Source organism: Euleptes europaea, chromosome 8 (assembly GCF_029931775.1).
Source record: "Euleptes europaea isolate rEulEur1 chromosome 8, rEulEur1.hap1, whole genome shotgun sequence".
Taxonomy (NCBI): Eukaryota; Metazoa; Chordata; class Lepidosauria; order Squamata; family Sphaerodactylidae; genus Euleptes; species Euleptes europaea.
Window position 1 is genome coordinate 72820857 of NC_079319.1, and position 19067 is coordinate 72839923.

General features: G+C 42.8%; 1 protein-coding gene across 1 annotated transcript in view; it reads right to left on the reverse strand.

The window, feature by feature from the left end:
• KDM1B (lysine demethylase 1B) overlaps window positions 1-19067 on the reverse strand; it is a 29039-nt gene that overhangs the window by 6774 nt on the left and 3198 nt on the right. Inside the window, exons 3-16 of the mRNA XM_056854203.1 lie at window positions 18265-18389; window positions 15273-15362; window positions 14271-14382; window positions 13376-13492; window positions 11926-11964; window positions 10776-10980; window positions 9444-9622; window positions 7462-7638; window positions 6277-6351; window positions 5491-5628; window positions 4359-4530; window positions 3030-3157; window positions 1524-1655; window positions 220-294 (exon numbers count right to left, since the gene is read on the reverse strand). Of these exons, the coding sequence (XP_056710181.1) occupies window positions 220-294; window positions 1524-1655; window positions 3030-3157; window positions 4359-4530; window positions 5491-5628; window positions 6277-6351; window positions 7462-7638; window positions 9444-9622; window positions 10776-10980; window positions 11926-11964; window positions 13376-13492; window positions 14271-14382; window positions 15273-15362; window positions 18265-18389 (1764 nt within the window). The remainder of the gene's footprint in view (window positions 1-219; window positions 295-1523; window positions 1656-3029; window positions 3158-4358; window positions 4531-5490; window positions 5629-6276; window positions 6352-7461; window positions 7639-9443; window positions 9623-10775; window positions 10981-11925; window positions 11965-13375; window positions 13493-14270; window positions 14383-15272; window positions 15363-18264; window positions 18390-19067) is intronic.

The following is a 19067-nucleotide window of genomic DNA, read 5'->3' on the forward strand; positions in this document are numbered from 1 at the left end:
AAAATGAGTAGGTCCAAAGATAGTTCCTGTTTCCTTCAGTTTTTCTAAGGGACTCCTCTTGTAAAGAAGTACAGGTACAGATGTACTGTACGTAGGCAAAGACTGTGTCAAGTAGACAAAGATCAAATGAGGTTCAACAAGAAAACAGTATCTTTGTTTAACTTTGTTTCTTAACAAAGCAATTAACGTCAGAACTGGGGAAAGAATGAAAAATGCAACCTTTTGGGCGGTCCACTGAGTTCCGTCTGCTGCAGTCACTTGGACCTCTTCTCCTGAATAGTCAATGCCTCGGACCTGTTTAAAAAGAGGAGCAGGAAACCACAATTGTGAAATGAGTTTTTGTGCAATACTGACACATTGATTCAAGTGTGAGGTTTTGTGAGGGTTTTGTTGTTGTTGTAATTGCTTTCCTCCATTCCAGTTTTCTTTTTATAAATGGAAGGATATTCATTTTAAACAATGATGCTAAAAGCAGAAAAATGAACCTACATACCATGGATAAGGAGTCTTAAGAACATAAGAAAGGTCATGATGGATCAAGCCACCAATCTGTTCGCACAGTGGCCAACCAGGTAACTCTAGGAAGCCCACAAACAGGACAACTGCAACAGCACCATCCTGCCTGTGTTCCACAGCACCTAACATAATAGGCCTGCTCCTCTGATCCTGGAGAGAATAGGTATGCATCATGACTAGTATCCATTTTTACTAGTAGCCATGAATATCCCCTCTCCTCCATGAATATGTCCATTCCCCTCTTAAAGCCTTCCAAGTTGGCAGCCATCATCACATCCTGGGGCAGGGAGTTCAACAATTTAACTATGCATTGTGTGAAGAATAATAACTAACAAAAGAGCAACTGCGCTGTATCATATTAATGGTTCATCTAGCCCAGCATCCTGTTTCACACAGTGGCCACATAGGCCCCTACAAGCAAAGAAAGGCCTAGAAACAAAGAAAGGAAGCCAAAGCCGCCTCCTGTACTTGCCTTCTCCCAACACTGCTAGGGTTTCTGTCCTCTGTTCATGGATCAGCTAACTTTATGAATGACCCAGAGGAGGATGCAGACAATGTTTTGCTGTTTATTATTCTTTACAGGAAGGGAGGGGTGTGGAATAGACCAATCCCACTGTTTTTGTGATTCGTGGACCCTGAACATTTGTCCCCGTGTGCTGAATCACATTCAGCATTGCTCTGCGGTCCTAGACAAAGCCTCTCTCACCAGCCCAATCTCACAGGAGCCCTGAGAGAATAAAATCCACTTAACATACATTGGAACAGCTGGAGCATAGAGGGTAGGAATGTATAAAAATTCTGCTGTTTTCAATAGGAAAAAAATATTAATATATTTTAATATATGTATTCTAACTAGCCATCACTGGAAAGAACTTTAGACAATTCAGGCAGTTAAGTTCCACCTGCATTATGTCTAAAGCAAAGCCAGCCAAACCAGACACCGTTGAGATGAAATACTGCTGTACTCTCCTGCAAAGCAAATAAAAGATGGCCTTCTTCATACTTACAGGGACCTTTAACCGAATGTCCAAGCCTTCAGCCATTTTGTCCATTACGGCAGAGTACCCTGAGCTTAAAAGAGTGTGATCACCAGCGAACTGCGCAAAAAATTCATTGTGATCCCAGGAGCGCGCAGAAACCTGTAGGTAGAGCATAATTGTTTCCATAATCAGTCACATAACAATACTTGAGCATGGGAAAGTAGGCCTTCTAGAAACAGAACTAGACTGATATATATTTCCTCTCCACTCTTAAGTATGCAGGCCATGTTTCAGCCTGCTTTTTGAGGGAATGCAGGTGAAGAGTTCTTAGTTGTGGCTCAGTGGTAGAACATCTGCTTGGCATGCAGAAGGTCCCAGGTTCAATCACCGGCATCTCCAGTTAAAGGGACTAGGCAAGTAGGTGATGTGAAAGACCTCTGCCCGAGACCCTGGAGAGCCGCTGCCAGTCTGAGTAGACAATACTGACTTTGATGGACCAAGGGTCTGATTCAGTATAAGGCAGCTTCATGTGTTCATGAGAATCATAAGGCAGAATCTTTCATGGCCCAGGACTTTGCTGTCTTGGAACGCTCAATATGTTAATTTCTCACAGCCGACTTGCAGCATTTCAGAACAAAAAGTCAGCAAAGTATAGCAGCTACAGTGTCGGACTAGGATATGGTAGACCCAGGTTTGAGCCCCCCTCTCTGCCACTGCAGCTTCAGCAGGGTGACCTTGAGTCAGTCTCTCTTTCTCTCAGTCTAGCCTACACTACAGGGTTGTTGCTGTGAGGCTAAAATGGAGGAGGGGAGAACAACGTTGAAAACCACTTTGGGTCCCCATTGGGAAGAAAGAAGGTATAAATATCTAAATAAAATAAAGATGTTAGCATTAGATTGACCAGAGACCATCATTAACTGACTGTGTGGAGCTAGCCCAACCATTCTTTCCTTTCCTTTATCCCTTAGAAGCGCTTTGATCCACTGATCTTGAGCAGCATAGTTTTAAATGTATTGTTTGGGGGATATAAGGACTGAGATAAATTTTGCCACTGCCAGTGTAGCCTTAGGATCTCTATCACTTAATAAAAAAGGCATTGTATCAGACACAGAGGCATTAGATTTATCTATTAAAAGAGGAGATCTATATCATAATCTAAGATCCTCATAGAAACGACATTCCAAGAGCACATGAGCTAGTGAATCGATGGAACCGGAAGAGCATGGACAAGTCCTTTCCGAATATGGTAGGTTCAAAAATCTATCTTGCAAAACGATAGAAGGGTTAGCGTTTAATCTAGCTAGAAAGAAGGCTCGAGAGAGAAGAGGAATTGTCAAACAGGCAAGCAAGCCATGTGGAGGTGGTATTCCTAAAAACTAGCCCAACTGTTCTTACAAAGTCATGCCATGCAGAGTAAACTATTAAAGGACACCAACACCGAAAGCAGGTCTTTGTTTAATACTGGTATAGATGATTTGGACTTTTTAAATATATGGCAAAACAATCTGGTCTGTACAGACGTCCCACACTCACCTCATGGAGATTGCTGCCACAGGCATATTCAAGGTTACTGAGGTGAAACTGCAGGACCTTTTCCTCCAGTTCACTGAACTGGATACCAGATTCCTGAATGAAAACTTTATAGATCTCTTGGATTTTATCTGCAAGGTATGAAAATATTCCACAGTTACCAATAATTTTTCTTTGAACCTCATCCATAGTACCCTAATTTAGTATGTACCTAACCTAATTTTGTATGTAATGCTTCAGCATTAAAATGTCTTATCAGAACAGAGCACCTTTTTACAAGCAGATTGTTATAAATACCACAAGAGCAGGACCTGCAAGGATCTGCAGAGGGGCATCTCATTTCCTCTCCCTCACTATTTCCTCTTTCTTTTCCCTGAAACCCCCACTGCACCTCCCCTTTTCCTGCTTCCTTCCCACCCACTAGCCTACCTGCCTTTATCCGTCCACTTGAGTTCAGCTTTCCTTCCTTCACTCTCCCAGCAGCTTCTGTCCAGGAATACTATGGTTGAGTTGTGCAATGCTGGCCACTGGGCCCAGATGCGTTTTGTGGAACCTGCAAGGATTTGCAACGGGCACCTCACTTCCCACAGTATTTCCTTTTTTCCTCTTCCTCACAGCTTTGCCTTCCCCTTCTTCCCACACACAAACCAACTTATCTTTTATCTGCCCCCGTCATCTGCGATCTGATCCCTTTAACTGGAGATGCCGAGAACGGAACCGGAGACCTTCTGCATGCAATGCAGGTGCTCTGCCACTGAGTCGCATCCCCACCAGTTCATTTTAATCAATTAAATGCTGCAGTTCTAATTGGTTCTGATTGTCATGAGAAATTTCATTAAAATACTGCAAAGGACATAAAGAGCCAAATCTAAAGCTGGGGGTTTTAGTAGACTCATCCTCGCCCTACATTTTAGTAGACTCATCCTAATTGCAATGAATGGATGTTGCAGAACACACCTATCGTCTTACCCGCTTCCTACACATTCCATTAAAAATGCATAAGAGGAGCGCCTGGTGGATTTTATGCAGGATTTCAACACATTGGTTAGGATATAAATGTAATCAAACTGTAATCACAATCTCTGAAGACCAATAAGTGATTTGCTTCCAGTGGTAATTTATAGTACCTAAGGGAATGCTGCTCCACCATGTTCCTGATTTAGTAGCAGTTTTTCCTACTTCCAGGCAAGCACAATATAGGCACTGAAGGTCAGTTTTAAAAAAAAATCAATGAATTGCAAAGCAAGTTGGTACAGATTTCTGGTACGATTCCTACAGCTGCAGTACCCCCTTAATTCCTACTACCTTTTTGAGTCTTAAATTGTTTCTTACCTCCAAGAGGAATATCTTGATGCTGATTTTTATCTTTTCTCCAATCAGCTACAACATCAAGGATGGCATTAAAATGGAAGTCCATGCGCTTATCTATAGTAGGGTCAGTGATCCTCCCACCTTCCTGAATCAAGTCGCACTTCTCTCCAAGTTTATGCATCTTAGCCCCCAGCTTGAAAAAAAAGATTGAAAAAGAGAAGAGGGAGAATCAGACTGTCTTTTAAAGGAATGTTGATTAACAACACCACCCAGCAGTAGAATACTGTTGCAACCAACTTTTCCAAAAATACTTTTACGGAACTCTGAATTTAAAAACAAAACAAAACAGGGTGGATCAAAATTCAGATCTTTGCATTTAGGGGATGGGAACTATTTCAGTTATAATAAAAAGTTATGAGTAGTAAGAACTAATGATCTAAGAACTCTATTCTGTACAGCAAGATATCACAAATTTCCATGAAGGCAATGTCATGTGGCAGGGAATTAGTCACATATAATCAGAGCCACGGCATGAGAAGAAACTGTCAAAACAGAATGTTTTAAAACAAATTTGTAGAATAATCGGTAACCAACTTTCCTGACCATGTAAGATAGATCCTTAACGTTACTCTCACATATGGGAAAATAAGGCGGAGGAACTACTTTCCCCAAAGCTGCCTGATGTTTTCACAACCTAATTTGCACCTTAAACCAGATCTCTCAGACCCAAGCCCAATAGGCCTTCTAGGGGGAAGAAGAAGAAGGGTTGGTTTTTATAGGCTGATTTTCTCTACCTTTTAAGGAGTCTCAAAGCGGCTTACAATCTCCTTCCCTTCCTCTCCCCGTGACACCTTGTGAGGCAGGTGAAGCTGAGAGAGTTCGAAGAGAACTGTGACTAGCCCAAGGTCACCCAGATGGCTTCATGTGGAGGAGTAGGGAATCAAACCTGGTTCACCAGATTAGAGTCCGCTGCTCATGTGGAGGAGTGGGGAAACCAACCCAATTCTCCAGATTACAGTCCATTGCTCCTAACCACTACACTACGCTGGCAGACTGAAAAGCATGCCTCCAAACTACATATACATAGGTCAGTATATACTTAACCATATGCTTTCTAACCACAATGTTTTCATCGGTAAAAATGCAAACCCACTTGCTCACACATAAGTGCTACTGGATTGTTGACGCTGCCATTCACAATCTGTGCCCCTTTCCCAACAGTGATTCCTTTGAACGTCTTGTCATCCCACACTCTCCCTCCAATTCTTTCCTTCGCTTCAAGTACAAGCACCTGCAATACAGAAATAGAAGAAGTAAGAAAATGCTGCTATGAAAAGGTTGCTCCATCAGAAGCAACATATCCTTAAATTGTCTTGTCATTAGTTGGTTAATATAATAATCTTGCTACGAGTTTATCCAACTTCGCAGAGAAATGTGATAACTCAATTCCACAGTGAGTCCTGAACCTGGAAGAAATTCAGAGCCCACATATTATCACAGAGTTCTTCTAAAAAAATAGATAAAACCAGATGTACAGGATCTACCTAAACAGTTGATAGGCTGCAGCATGCCATGCAACAAACCCCATTTCCCATAAGAACTTCCATGTTCCATGAACACATGAAGCAGCCTTAAACTGTATCAGACCACTGGCCTAGTAAGGTCAGTATTGTTTATTCTGACTGGCTCTCCCGGGTCTTAGGCAGAGGTCTTTCATGTCATCTACTACCTGACCCTTTTAACTGGAGATACCAGCGACTGGTTCTTCAGTCGCTGCTGTTAGTGTCTCATCCGTGCCACAGCGCATTGTACCTCCTGGTGCTGAAACATGACACTCCACGCTCAGGTGGCAGATGCTCAGCCTAAACAGATTGGAGAAATGTACAGAAGAAATGTACAGAAAAACTCTTATTTTTCTTTTTATCTTAACAAGCCTTACCTTGATTCCAAAATTGTGAAGTTGCCTTGCAGCTGCTAATCCTGCTGGACCAGCCCCAACCACAATTACAGATTTCTTTAAGAAGAAGAAAAGGCACTAGTAAGAATATCTGCAAAGGCTATTCACAAGGTGGATACACTGTACAAAATTCTGCTCTTAAGTGTTCCACTGCCAATATCCCAAGCACACCTGAACAAATGTTAAAGTAATGCACAGGTAACTTTCTGTGGAAGACTGTAGGCCTGGACAGGTTTCACAATGGTAAACTAGGTTTAATAATCCAGTTTAGAAGGGGATTATCATCATCATATAGGTAAACACAAATGTAATAATGTTATTCTTTAATGGCTTTTTAAAGCAGCATATAAAAAAGATTTGTTTCAGAGTAGGACACCGGAAACAGCCTTACACCGAGTCTACCAAAGTCAGTCAGGTCTGTTCTGATTGGCAGCAGCTCTCCAGAGCCCCAGGGAGAAGTTTTTCACATCACCTGTGTGTGCAAAGTGCCGTCAAGTCACAGCCGACTTATGGTAAGCCCTTTGGGGGGTTTTCAAGGCAAGAGACTAACAGAGGTGGTTTGCCAGTGCCTTCCTCTGCACAGCAACCCTGGTATTCCTTGGTGGTCTCCCATCCAAATACTAACCAGGGCTGACCCTGCTTAGCTTCTGAGATCTGACCAGATCAGGCTAGCCTGGGCCATCCAGGTCAGGGCTCACATCACCTACAAGATCCTTTTAACTGAGGACTGAACCTGCGACTTTCTGTATGCAAAGATGCTCTACCGCTGGGCCACAGTCCCTCCCCAACTTGTGCTAGAAAGAAGGGCGAAGCTGCCATTTGCCATTGCCCCTAAGGGAATAACTGGATTTTATGCTTTTTAAGTTGTCTCCTATCCTAAACCTCATGGAGAGGAAGAGATGGCAATAATTTATTATCTGACCAGATTTTAGTGAGTACAGTGTGATGCACCAGTCACTTTCCCCCCCCCCCAGCAATGAGCTTCCAATTTTAAGAGCTTGTCCCCCTTTCAAGGCATTTGTAAAGTGGTGACAGTCTTCAAGATGACCGTCCCCATTTCACTCCTTAGCCACAAGGAAGGTGTTTCACTTTACTTCCCTTTCTCCTCAACCCATCAGAATTTGTCTGGATCTACCTTACTTGTATGCTGAATCTTAAAGTACTCACATTGTGATAGTCTTTGGGAAGAAGAGGCTGGTCAGGATTAACAGACAAAATCCCTGTATTAATCAGACCTTTCCTGGTCATAAAATGAAGTATCCGCTCTGTCTCCCGTACACAGCGAATACGCACAAGACCTCGAACAATGATGAAATGAGTACACTTCTGAGGGGCGAGAGGCTCCTGTATATTGAGGGGAAAGAAAGGACAAAACCCTCTCAAGAGACAAGAATTTGGCCCAACTCAAACCAAGAAACACGCCAGTACTTTAGATGATGTGGCTTATCTGCTAACCATTTCTCTAAAACTCATGAACTGTCAGTGGCAAGATTTGTTTCAGTCCTTATATCCCTCAAACACTAGATATATGCTGCTCAAGATCAATGGATCAAGGAGCTTTTAAGGGGGAAAGGAAAGGGAAACTCATGAACTACGGGTACACTATGTTGCTATAAATAATCTTTCACAGTGATTCAAGACCACATACAACTTATAAGCTAGCCATAGTATGGCACAATGTCTCTTTAAAATATCTTAAATATCTAGAAGAGACTCCTTAGAGCAAAATAAAGCACACACTCCTCAGAGGAGATAGCCTCCCAAGCAGAATATATTTACATATGTTTGTCTCAAGGCTGAAAGGACCTTGCTTTGGCCTTCCATGCATGCCTGTTCCCCTCATGGTCACAAACACACATTGGGCCTTTGTTTTGATTTAAAGAAGAGTTGGTTTTTATATGCCGACTTTCTCTACCACTTAAGGCAGAATCAAACCGGCTTCCCTTCCCTTCCCCTCCCCACAACAGACACCCTGTGAGGTAGGTGGGGCTGAGGGAGTGTGACTAGCCCAAGCTCACCCAGCTGGATTCAGGTGGAGGAGTGGGGAAACCAACCCGGTTCCCTCATGTGCAGGAGTGGGGAATCAAACCCGGTTCTCCAGATCAGGGTGTACCACTCCAAACCGCCGCTCTTAACCACTACTCCACGTGGCTAAACAGCATCCAGAAAACACAGGCAAAACACACGAGGAGAGCGAGGCAACCATTGACAGTTGCAAAATACATACACAATTAAAACAAAACCCTGAAGTAGTCCGGGGGGCGGGGGGGTGACCTCAGCGGAAGTAGCCATGAGTAAAAGGCCTTTAAAAACCCTCTGACAGGACAGCCCTTAGGTAGCCCACTGGCCGGAGTGGCATATTACCCTCCCGCTGTCACCTGCTAAATAGACTGAGGTAAAGTCTGCTGTCACTTCCTGAACAGCCCCCTCACCATTCCTCGGATATTCTTTCCCTGTGATTATTGACTGTTTTTCTCCTCCCCTTCTTTTCTAAGAGTTAGGGAAGTATGCCAAGGGCATTCTTCCCAGCACTGGTGTTTCCTTATCAATTTGGCCATCCATGTTTACATCTGGATGTTGTACCAAAGGACATTGGAAAGCTGTTCTGGACACTAAACACATAACATTCAATAAGCAATGTATTTCTCAGACAGTAAAAATATTACATGTTTAAGAAATGGATAGCCCTCTGGGATGTATGAAAACTCTGCTCACTTTTAAAAATGTGTTTATGGTTATAGCAGAACGTTTATATGCACTTTTACTTAGGAAGTATCTGAATAAAATGGATTTTTTAAAATTTCAATCATTGATTGAAAATCAGACTTCCTCCCTACATGGTAATTTAATTAAAATCAGGATTTAAATTATCTTGATTTACATCAGTCTCTCCTGCACTGTCCTGACCTGCAAGTTTCCCCATTTGTTTCAGTGAAAGAGACAACTAAGTACACGTATTCGTCCAGCATGCTGTCCCTTCCTTTGAAAATCTGATCCATGTGTCCAATAATTATTTGTATCGGTGTACCAACACATATTCGAGATATGCAAGATACAAGAGACAACAAGGAATAGTTTGTAGTAAATGTACTTTACAAGTTACGATGACTTATTTAGTACTAGCGTTCCAAATTTTCAGGCTTGCTTACTTTGCAGTTTGTGTACCACAGAGCCAGAATGAGGTTTCTCAGAGCCAGGTACATGGTGGGGTCTCTTGAATATTCCGGAAACTCATAGAGTTCATCTAGTTCCATCACATCCGGCCTCACACATAGTGCTTTACCACACTCATTGGGCTGATAGAAAGGCTGGAAGTACTTGTTCATTCCTGAAAGGTAACAGAGTGAAACACAGAATTAGTTTCACCTGGTACATCCACCATAAGATCTTATTGCTTTTCATTAAAAGTGTGACCAAAAGGGGTCCAGGCATCCCCACAAACTGCATGTGAGGACATAACAGAGGCTCTGCAGTAGGAAAGGGAGAGGCAAAATAAATCACCCCCACTTCTCAACCAACAGAAGTGCTGTCTTACTGGCTGAGCATCATCTTCAGGTGCAACCATCTGGCTCCCCCCTCCCCGTTAAGTCACTTATGACTTACGGTGACCCCTGGTAGGGTTTTCAAGGCAAGAGACGTTCAGAGGTGGTTTGCCATTGTCTGCCTTCATATCATGACCCTAGCATTTCTTGGAGGTTTCCCATCCAAATACTTGCTAGGGTCAACTCTGATTAGCTTCTGAGATCTGACAAGATCAGGCTAGCCTGGGCTATCCAGATCAGGGCAACCCCTTCGCTACATGGCAGTAATCTATACACCACAGCGAATGGATCCTTTGTGCTTTTTGTTGCTTCCCAGTTCCCACTCCGTTTTCCATCATTTGGCTTCACTCCAGCCCTTCCTGCTCTCAGTGACTGTACCACCAAAACACAGAGCTGAGATTGACATAAGCGTAAGAGAAGGGAGCTCACAAAATGGAGGCAAAAAGCAATGGAAACTTGCCTGACTCAGATAATCAGCATGCCCTGAACTCATCCTTGAAACTATCCTTATGAAACTGAACAGACAATTTGTTTAATTGGCAAAATAAGTGACGGGAGGACCTCTGGCAGAATTTTAGCATGCGATGCAATTTCCTACTGTAAGACTCAAGACTCTCCAAAACTGCAGTGTAACTATTGCATAATATTATAGTAAGACTGAGAGAAGCCCAACTTTGAGGAACCAAAGCTGCACAAGAAGATCTCACTCATGGTTCAGCACATTTAAGAGGTTGCTTCCTGCATGCCCTGGCCGTTCATATGCAGGATCGGAATACAGTTGACACACTGTATCATTAATGGCTTCGCAAAAGGGAAATGACTTCTAAATCAGACAGCAGCCTTGCATGGAACATGTACCAAATTGGGTACTGTCCATGCAGCCTTTAACTCGCGCCTATTCATGAGGGGACAGAAAAAAGCAAACAGGAGAAACTTTACCAGCTATAGTAGGGGGGGTCTTCAAGTGCTCCATTTTCACAGCGTTGGATTCGCCAAGCAACCGGTGAGTGCTGGTGCAAGAGGGGCTCATACCCACACAGTCAGGGTAGTATGCAGACAACAAAGGGGCTGCTACGCTGTCCTTCAGCAAAGGCGGAAGAATGAGCATGGAGTACCACCAGGCATCTGAAACCTCAGCAACTCTCTAGGAAGGAGCAGAAGTAGATGGAGAATATGAGGAAACCATTAAGATTCTTCTCACATGTTCTCTCTCAGTCCATTAACTTCAGATCATAAAAGCATCGGCTTAAGAGACAGATTCATTCGGGAGACTTCTTTCTTAGCACCATGATTATGAGCAGGACTAATTTTTTCCCATAATAATTCCATGCCGACAAGATTAATAAGGTCCCTTTCAGGATCTGTGCAGCTCGCTTTCAGCACAGAGGTGTTCCAAGGAAAAGGAACTTGCCTATCACAAGGGAGCCAGCAGGAGTGTGTGGAAATGCTCCAACCATGCTTTGGCACCTGACTCGTTTGAGTAGAAAGATGACCGTAGCAATGGGGTAAGTTCATAAGAGAGTAGACAGTCAGTCCATCAGGTACGCTGGTCCCAAGTCATGTAGACCTTTAAAGGTCAACACCAACATGTTGAATTGTGCCCAGAAACAGATTGGGAGCCAGTGGAGATGGGCCAAGACTGGACTGATATGGTCCCCATGGCCCACTCCAGTCAACATGTTAGCTATAATACACAGATTAGCTTCAGGATTTGACCTTTTCCCTTGGCACTTTCAAGTACGGCGCCAAGACATTGAACATTTATGCTAATTATTTGTTTACTACAGTATATTTGTGTGTGTGCTGTCAAGTCACAGCCAACTTATGGCGACCCCGTAAGGTTTTCAAAGCAAGAGACGCGTGGGCTGAGAGAGTTCTGAGAGAACTGTGACTGGCCCAAAATCACCCAGCAGGCTTCATGAGGAGGAATGGGGAATTGAACCCAGTTCTCCAGATTAGAGTCCACTGTTCTTAACCACTACGCCATGCTGGCTCTCTCATGGTATATTTAAATCAAGGGAACATTCAGTCTGTGTCATTTTCACACTACATTCCATCCCCACTAACAAGTTTTACACACAACGCTTACCAGATCCTCAGGCATGGAGCACTGATCTGAGCCTTCCACCTGGAATAAATGAAACTATGTCAAATAACACATCTACACAAAATCACAAGGCATTATTAAACAAGACAAGTGTCTGAAGCAATGGCATAAATTCTGTTCATTAAAAAAATTGGGCCTGACAGAACATTACACACGTGTGTGTGTGTAAAGTGCTGTCAAGTCACAGCAGACTTGTGGTAACCCAGTAATAACCCAGGAGAATTTTCAAAGCAAGAGACAAACTAAGATGGTTTGCCATTGCCTGCCTCTCTGCATAGTGATCCCAGACTTCCTTGGTGGTCCCCCATCCAAATACTAACTGGGCTGAACCTGCTGAGCTTCTGAGATCTGATGAGATCACTCCAGCCAAACCCCAAGGGCAGAATGCCACTAAATGTCAAATGCTGAAGAGCAGTCAGCTGGTAACGATTGTTGCCAGTGGGCCCCGCTTGTGGGCATCTATGCCATCTGACTAGCCACTGTTGTAAAGAGGACTCTGGACTACATGGACCATTGGTCCAACACAGCACAGTTTCTCTTATGTTCTAATAGCTGCTTCTGCTAAGGAAAAGAAGCTTTGGGAGAGCAATTTGAAGTGCAACAGTGGGAAGAGATTCCCAGTTTTCACCACAACTCCCGCCCTGTAGCTGCTTTTTCAGATGCAGGTTTAACCTCATGAACACGTCTGGAATCCTTATTGGGAAAGGGAAACAGTTTGGGTATGAAGATGCAATGGATGGCTCAAGCACCTCTCCTGCCACTTCCACTCATGCCCTCCCAAAGCTGTATTCTTAGCAGCACCATTAGCACTTTCTTTCTCTCCCTCTTCCTCACACACACAGACGCACAAAGCATGCTATCTGTTTATTACTTTTCCCTCAGGAAGCTTACATTTAGAACATAAAAAGATAAGAAAAGCCCTGCTGGATCAGGCCCATCAAGTCCAGCGGTCTGTTCACACAGCGGCCAACCAGGTGCCTCTAGGAAGCCCCCAAACAAGACGACTGCAGCAGCAGCACCCTGACATTTAGATATGTCAGAAGAAAAACCAGACACTTAAAACTGATTCACAAGGACCACAAGAAGATCTGCATGCCAAGGAGGGCTCTACTTCAGACGAAAGACTACAGCCCTTCCAGTCAGAATAACAGCTGTTTCATGCCGTAGTCAAGCTGCTCTTTGAAGGGCAACACGAGCACTAAACAGTGACACACAGAGTTTTTCAGGAACCAGCACTAGACGGTCCTCAAAAACCGCCAAAGCTAACGTATCTTATAATGCTGGGATGTGTGCACAGCTATTAACAGTGTCATAATGCAGTAAGTTTTAGAGATAAGCACGAGCACAAATGTTTAGGGCTGAGGGAAATGTCCCATTTCCTAGCAACAGCAAAGTCACTGGCATTTTTAATAAGTCTGAAAATACAAGTTACCTTGATGGAATTGTTCAGTTTCATGCCACAACGATATGTTCTGGCTATTTGTGAGGTAAGCTGGATTTCCTTTGTCAGTTGACGCCACTTCCCACACTCTGGTTTCATGCACTGTACCTGGAAATACAATAAAAAGTGGTAACCTGCACTTTGAGTTTTGTTTAAAATCATTATCAAGAAGCAAAGGCAAACCAAGAATGAAGTATTCAGAGAGAGGGGGGGTTCAATATTTGAGCCACACCTCCTTTAAGAGGTATGAACAGCAGCTAGAAGAGCAAATTCTTCTTAAAGCTTTCCATCAAACCTAGCTGACATGACTAAATTATCCCACAACAAATTCCAAAAACTAGTGCAGTCTGTACCTCATCTTCTGTCCTACCTATAAAGGTTTCACTTTCTCATTATTTCACAATTAAGTGCCTTATTTAAAGAGGCTCTAACTTTCATGCAACGTTTTTGAGGTCTACGCAGTCCCTGCAAGAACTGCCCCTGTCCTTTAAGTACTGCCTCAAATCCTTGAAAAAAATATATTAAACACTACAGCGCTCCTTTTTTCAGTTAACAGAGAGGAAGCACAGCGATGGATGCTGCTCCTGGCAATCTGCTACCTTGCCTTTTCTGAGGTAACTTTATTAAAGAAGTAGCATGGAAATATGTCATTTCAAGCCCCCGCAGTGGTCTTTACACGAACAGCAAGAGGCAAATCCAGGCACTACAATAAAAATAACTACCGCTAAGGAGATTTGAAGCAGACCCTCCTCTCTGACCTAATCCTCAGAGATATTCTCCTTAAGAAACCAAAATCTACTTCCTTCAGGTTAAGGGATGAAGAAAAAATTCAAAACAGTATGTGCACTATTTCACAGTGATGTATTTTTATGAATAAAGCCCTTACCCAATAAGGGAGCTGTTGATCAGCCATAAACGCTTTAGGACTTGGTTCGCTTTTCCCATTACTGGTCCAAATCCGTTTCCAGGCAGTGTATTTTTCGTAGCCATCTTTGTGACTAGGAGAAATGACAGAATCAGTGGTAAATAAAGCTAACAGAAGGGCCAGCTGGCAATCGGGGGAAAGAGGGTGGGGGAAGAGCCCGGTCGCCCTGGCCAGCTTCTGCTCTTTCCCCCAACTGTCAGCTGACAGTCGGGAGAAAGAGCAGAGGCAGGCCAGGGTGACCCTCCCCCCTGCCTTCCGTGCATAAGACGACCCCTATTTTTCTAAGTAAACTTTTTAGAAAAAAGGGTCGTCTTATGCACAGAAAAATACGGTAAGAACTTGATTTTTAGTCAACAGCATTTTGTAATATTGTTCAATAGTTCAAAATGGTATAAAGGCCCATTAAAGTCACCTGCTGTCTTCTTCTTACAATCATTCAGTAGATACTTAGCAAAGAATACACATATTATTAACGTTAATTATTTATTGTGTTTTACCACTGTTGCTTGCAAAAAGAGGAGCTTTTGTATCATTGTGAAACATTGTGAAAATTGTGGCATCTTTTAGAAATAGCTTATTCCCTTTTTAAATTGTGGCATCTTATAGAAACAAGCACCAGTGTCGATTTCCAGCCAATGGCTTGAAACCCAGGAGTGTTCCTGCTGACAAAAGAACCCCCCCCCCCCCCGGTACATCCCTGCAGAGGAAGCCATGCTCTCCTGATAGAAGCTCTTCTCTCTGTGGGATCCAACCCACTACTGGCAAGTCTCAGTAGATTCAGTGTTAATGCAGCACCATTATTTTAAGCCACATTTCAAAATGCAGTCAAGAAGGAACAGCAAAGTATTACAGTATTTGTGTTGAACAGAAACAGCCCAGCCGAGTCTTAGGTATCTTCTTGCTTTAAACTGATTAGGATTAAACGGCAAACACAAGTCGTCACCTTGGAAGGCTTGAAGTTACCTTCTATAATAATGATCGAAACATTCATTGCAGAAATGTTCCCCACAGGAGAGATGATACCATCTTGATGTATAGCCATTTTTAGCACATCTGAAACACACGAGAACTAAATGTTACAGATTTACGTGCTTTTTTAAAAAAAAAGCTGCCTATGTAAGCTGTCTATGAAGCACCTCCACTTGTATATAGGTAAAAGGTCCCCTGTGCAAGAATCAGATCATTCCTGATCCATGGGGTGACGTCACATCCCGACATTTTCTAGGCAGACTTTGTTTATGGGGTGGTTTGCCAGTGCCTTCCCCAGTCATCTTCCCTTTACCCCCAACAAGCTGGGTACTCATTTTACCAACCTCGGAAGGATGGAAGGCTGAGTCAACCTTGAGCCGGCTACCTGAAACCAACTTCCATTGGGATCGAACTCAGGTCGTGAGCAGAGCTTGGACTGCAGTACTGCAGCTTGCCACTCTGCGCCACGGGGCTCTCTCCACTTGTATATACTGAACCCCAAATTAAACAGAGGAGCAACGGGTACCTAGAAAGGATGGAATGGATCCTACAGATCTGTTCCATTAATAGTGGCATTTCCCCTGACGCGAGGAGCCTTTCCCTGATCACGGAGTTTCTTGGTGGAAGAACTCCTTGCACCATGAACAGATCCACAGTCCAAACCCAATGCCTTCTTTCAATGCTGCCTAATAACAGCTCTACTTCTACATATTACATAACACTTCCTCTGGCTGAACACTTAGAACAGGGGGTCTCCAACCTTTTTGATCCTGTGGACACCTTTGGAATTCTGACACAGGGCGGTGGGAACGATCACAAAACATCTGCCGCGGGAGGCGGAGCCAACCACAAAATGTCAAGGTGCATGCTTATATGTAACTCTTATATGTAACTCTTCAACTTTTCAGGCAGAAGCTCTGCTGAACAGGAGGCCTTTAAATCTGCACAGCCAGTCAGATGCCCTACTGGGCAAAAGCCCCACCTAACCCCTCCCACTTTCTAACAGCACTTGGCAGACATCAAGAAAAGTGCCGGCATCACGTTGAAGATCCTTAACCTAGAAAGTGCTGGCACCACGTTGAGGACCCTTGACCTGTGTTCTATTATTACTTTGATAACAGGCAAATTACATTTCTGGACTTCCCTCCTTCAGGCGCTAGTAAATACAGAACCATGGAGGAGAAACTATAGGTAGAGAACTGCTTTCTTTGTGGTAATGCCCACACATTAAGCAAAAGAGGCCTTTCTCAGCTTGAATCTCCTTGTTCGGTTTTTAAGTTGCCTTGTTCTGAAGCCGTGTGCTCTGTTTCCTACCCATACTGTTTGAGGATACACTATTGTGCTCTGTGAGAATACACACACTTAGCTCATTGGGTAACTATGTCAGTCCAATGTTGTGGCTGTTTCATGCAATTATGTGCTGTCCAATAATGGAAGGGTTCCATAGTTGCTCAAACAAAGGCATTCTTTAATGAGAGAATTAGTCAGAGCGCAGTTGCCAACAGCTTATAACAAGCAGCCTGACTTTCTGGTATCCGCTTTCATCTGTTTCTTCCCACAACTCCAACTCCTGCCTACAAACCCTGTGAAGAGGGACTCCGCAGTAATGCATTCAAGAGCACTATTTTTTTGTTCTAAAGCCTGTATGCATCACGATCTGTAAGCTCAAAGAGATAGAAATACGCTGAAAGTATGCTGTAAGCACAGAAAACTTTTAAAACATGTGATAAAGGGTGCAGAACTCAGCTTCCATTTTAAAAGGGAGAGAGTTTCTAGTCCTTATGATGATAAAAACATACTTGAAAGCGCACAAGCAGTACTGAATGAAATCCAAGAACCCAGCATTTCTAGTGTTTAGGGACTAGGTTTCAGTGCCCTGAATTCTACTTCCCTCTTCCTAAAATGGAAGATATTATGCCAAGCGAATGTCAATTTACAAACAGGACTAATTTGCATAATATATACTGGTTACAGAATTGAGATTTTCTCTTTTTTAGCATGGAGTACGCGCTGAGTATTGGTTACTAAAAACACCTGGAAAGGAGTAGAAAAGGGCAAGCAAATTTTTCAGAATTTTTCAGAAAGCTGAAGCAATTACCTTATGTAGAAAGGCTGAAGTGTCTGATGATTTTCAGTTTAGAAAAAAAGACAACTAAGCAGGGATTTGATAGAGGTTTGTAAATTTATATATTGTATGATAGATTGTGATGGCCTTCGGGTACAAACAATAAACTTTATCAACTATCAAATTTATATATGAAATTGAACAGAGAAAATGTTCTCCTTCTCCTAAAATACTATAGCTTAGGTTACTCAATGAAGTTGATGAGCAGTAGAAAGTACTTCTTCACACACAATGCACAGTTAACCATCACAGGACATGTGGCATTAAAAAGAAATTAGACAAATTCATGGAGGACAAATCCATGATGACTAAATCGGACTTCCATATTCAGAGACAGGACACCTCTGAAAGCCAGTTGACGGGGAACAACAATAGGGAAGGGCTGACCCCTACTTAGGGGTCTTGTGGGGCATCTAGTTGGCTGTAGGAAGCAGGATGCAGGACTAGATGGAGCTATCAGGAGACTGTGAGCCAGTCTCTTGATTCTTCCAACATATATTTATTTAATTAAAATATTTATATACCTCCCTTTCTTCTGGGTATCTCATGACCCAAAGTGGGTAATAACAATATAAAACAAAACTAAAAACACCACATTAAAAACAAAACTAAAAACACCACATTAAAAACAAAACTAAAAATACCACATTAAAAACAAAACTAAAAACACCACATTAAAAACAAAACTAAAAACAACTTGTGCCCCAACCAGGAGAGCATTCCCTTTTGCCCAGGCTCATAAGATACTTTAAAAAAAAAAAAAACACCATGCGAATTTCTCCAGAGACAAACTGGAAAAGGGAAAAAAGCTGAAGAACGCTTTGCTGAAGGATGGAAACAGGTGTCAAGAGAAACCCAAACCTTTCAGCTGCACTTGCAAAGCAAACAGGACACGTTGCTGTACACCCTGCCTTTTCACACTTCCGATACTTTTTCTCTGACGAATCTTCATCATCATCCACGGTATCTGCAGCCTTCTTCCGTACCTAACAGGAAACAACAATGTAACTAAAGAAGTCATAGCAGCTCTAGGCATCTACAATCTTTATCTGTGAGGTTCTAGTGAAGGAAAACAGTAGTGAAGGAAAACAGCTGGATTAAGTTTTCACCTCATGGTGAGAGAGCACTCTAACACAAAACTTATCCTTTAGGTTGCTTGGGATGGAGAACACATCTTTTAAATAAACTAAAATAGTTTCAAGTGCTGTGTGCATGTATGGTTCATATTGAAATGTGCAAAAGTAACGGGGTAAAGGGTGGCCCATAACTAGCTTTCTAACAGAAAATCAAACATTTCACAATAGCTGCATTTTACGCCAGGATACCGAAATGAACGTGATCTGAGCAAGCCTTCAGATCAGCCCAGGACACATTAAGGGCTAGGGCTGCCAGTCTGGAAACAACAAACATGCACTCAGTTTCCTCCAAGGACATTATACAGCCTGGGCCACAATCCAGTTCAACTAAATTACTACGGTTTAAACCAAATTAGTTCTACTCACTGCAATGGCACTAAGAGTACAAGCCAAAAACTCAATGTAATTCAGTGGGATTTGCTTACAAGTAAACATGCAAAGGAACTGCCAACTATCACATTAGCTGCTAGATTGAACTTTTAAACATTCTAACATACTATCAGTATATATGTCATTGCACCCTTCCAA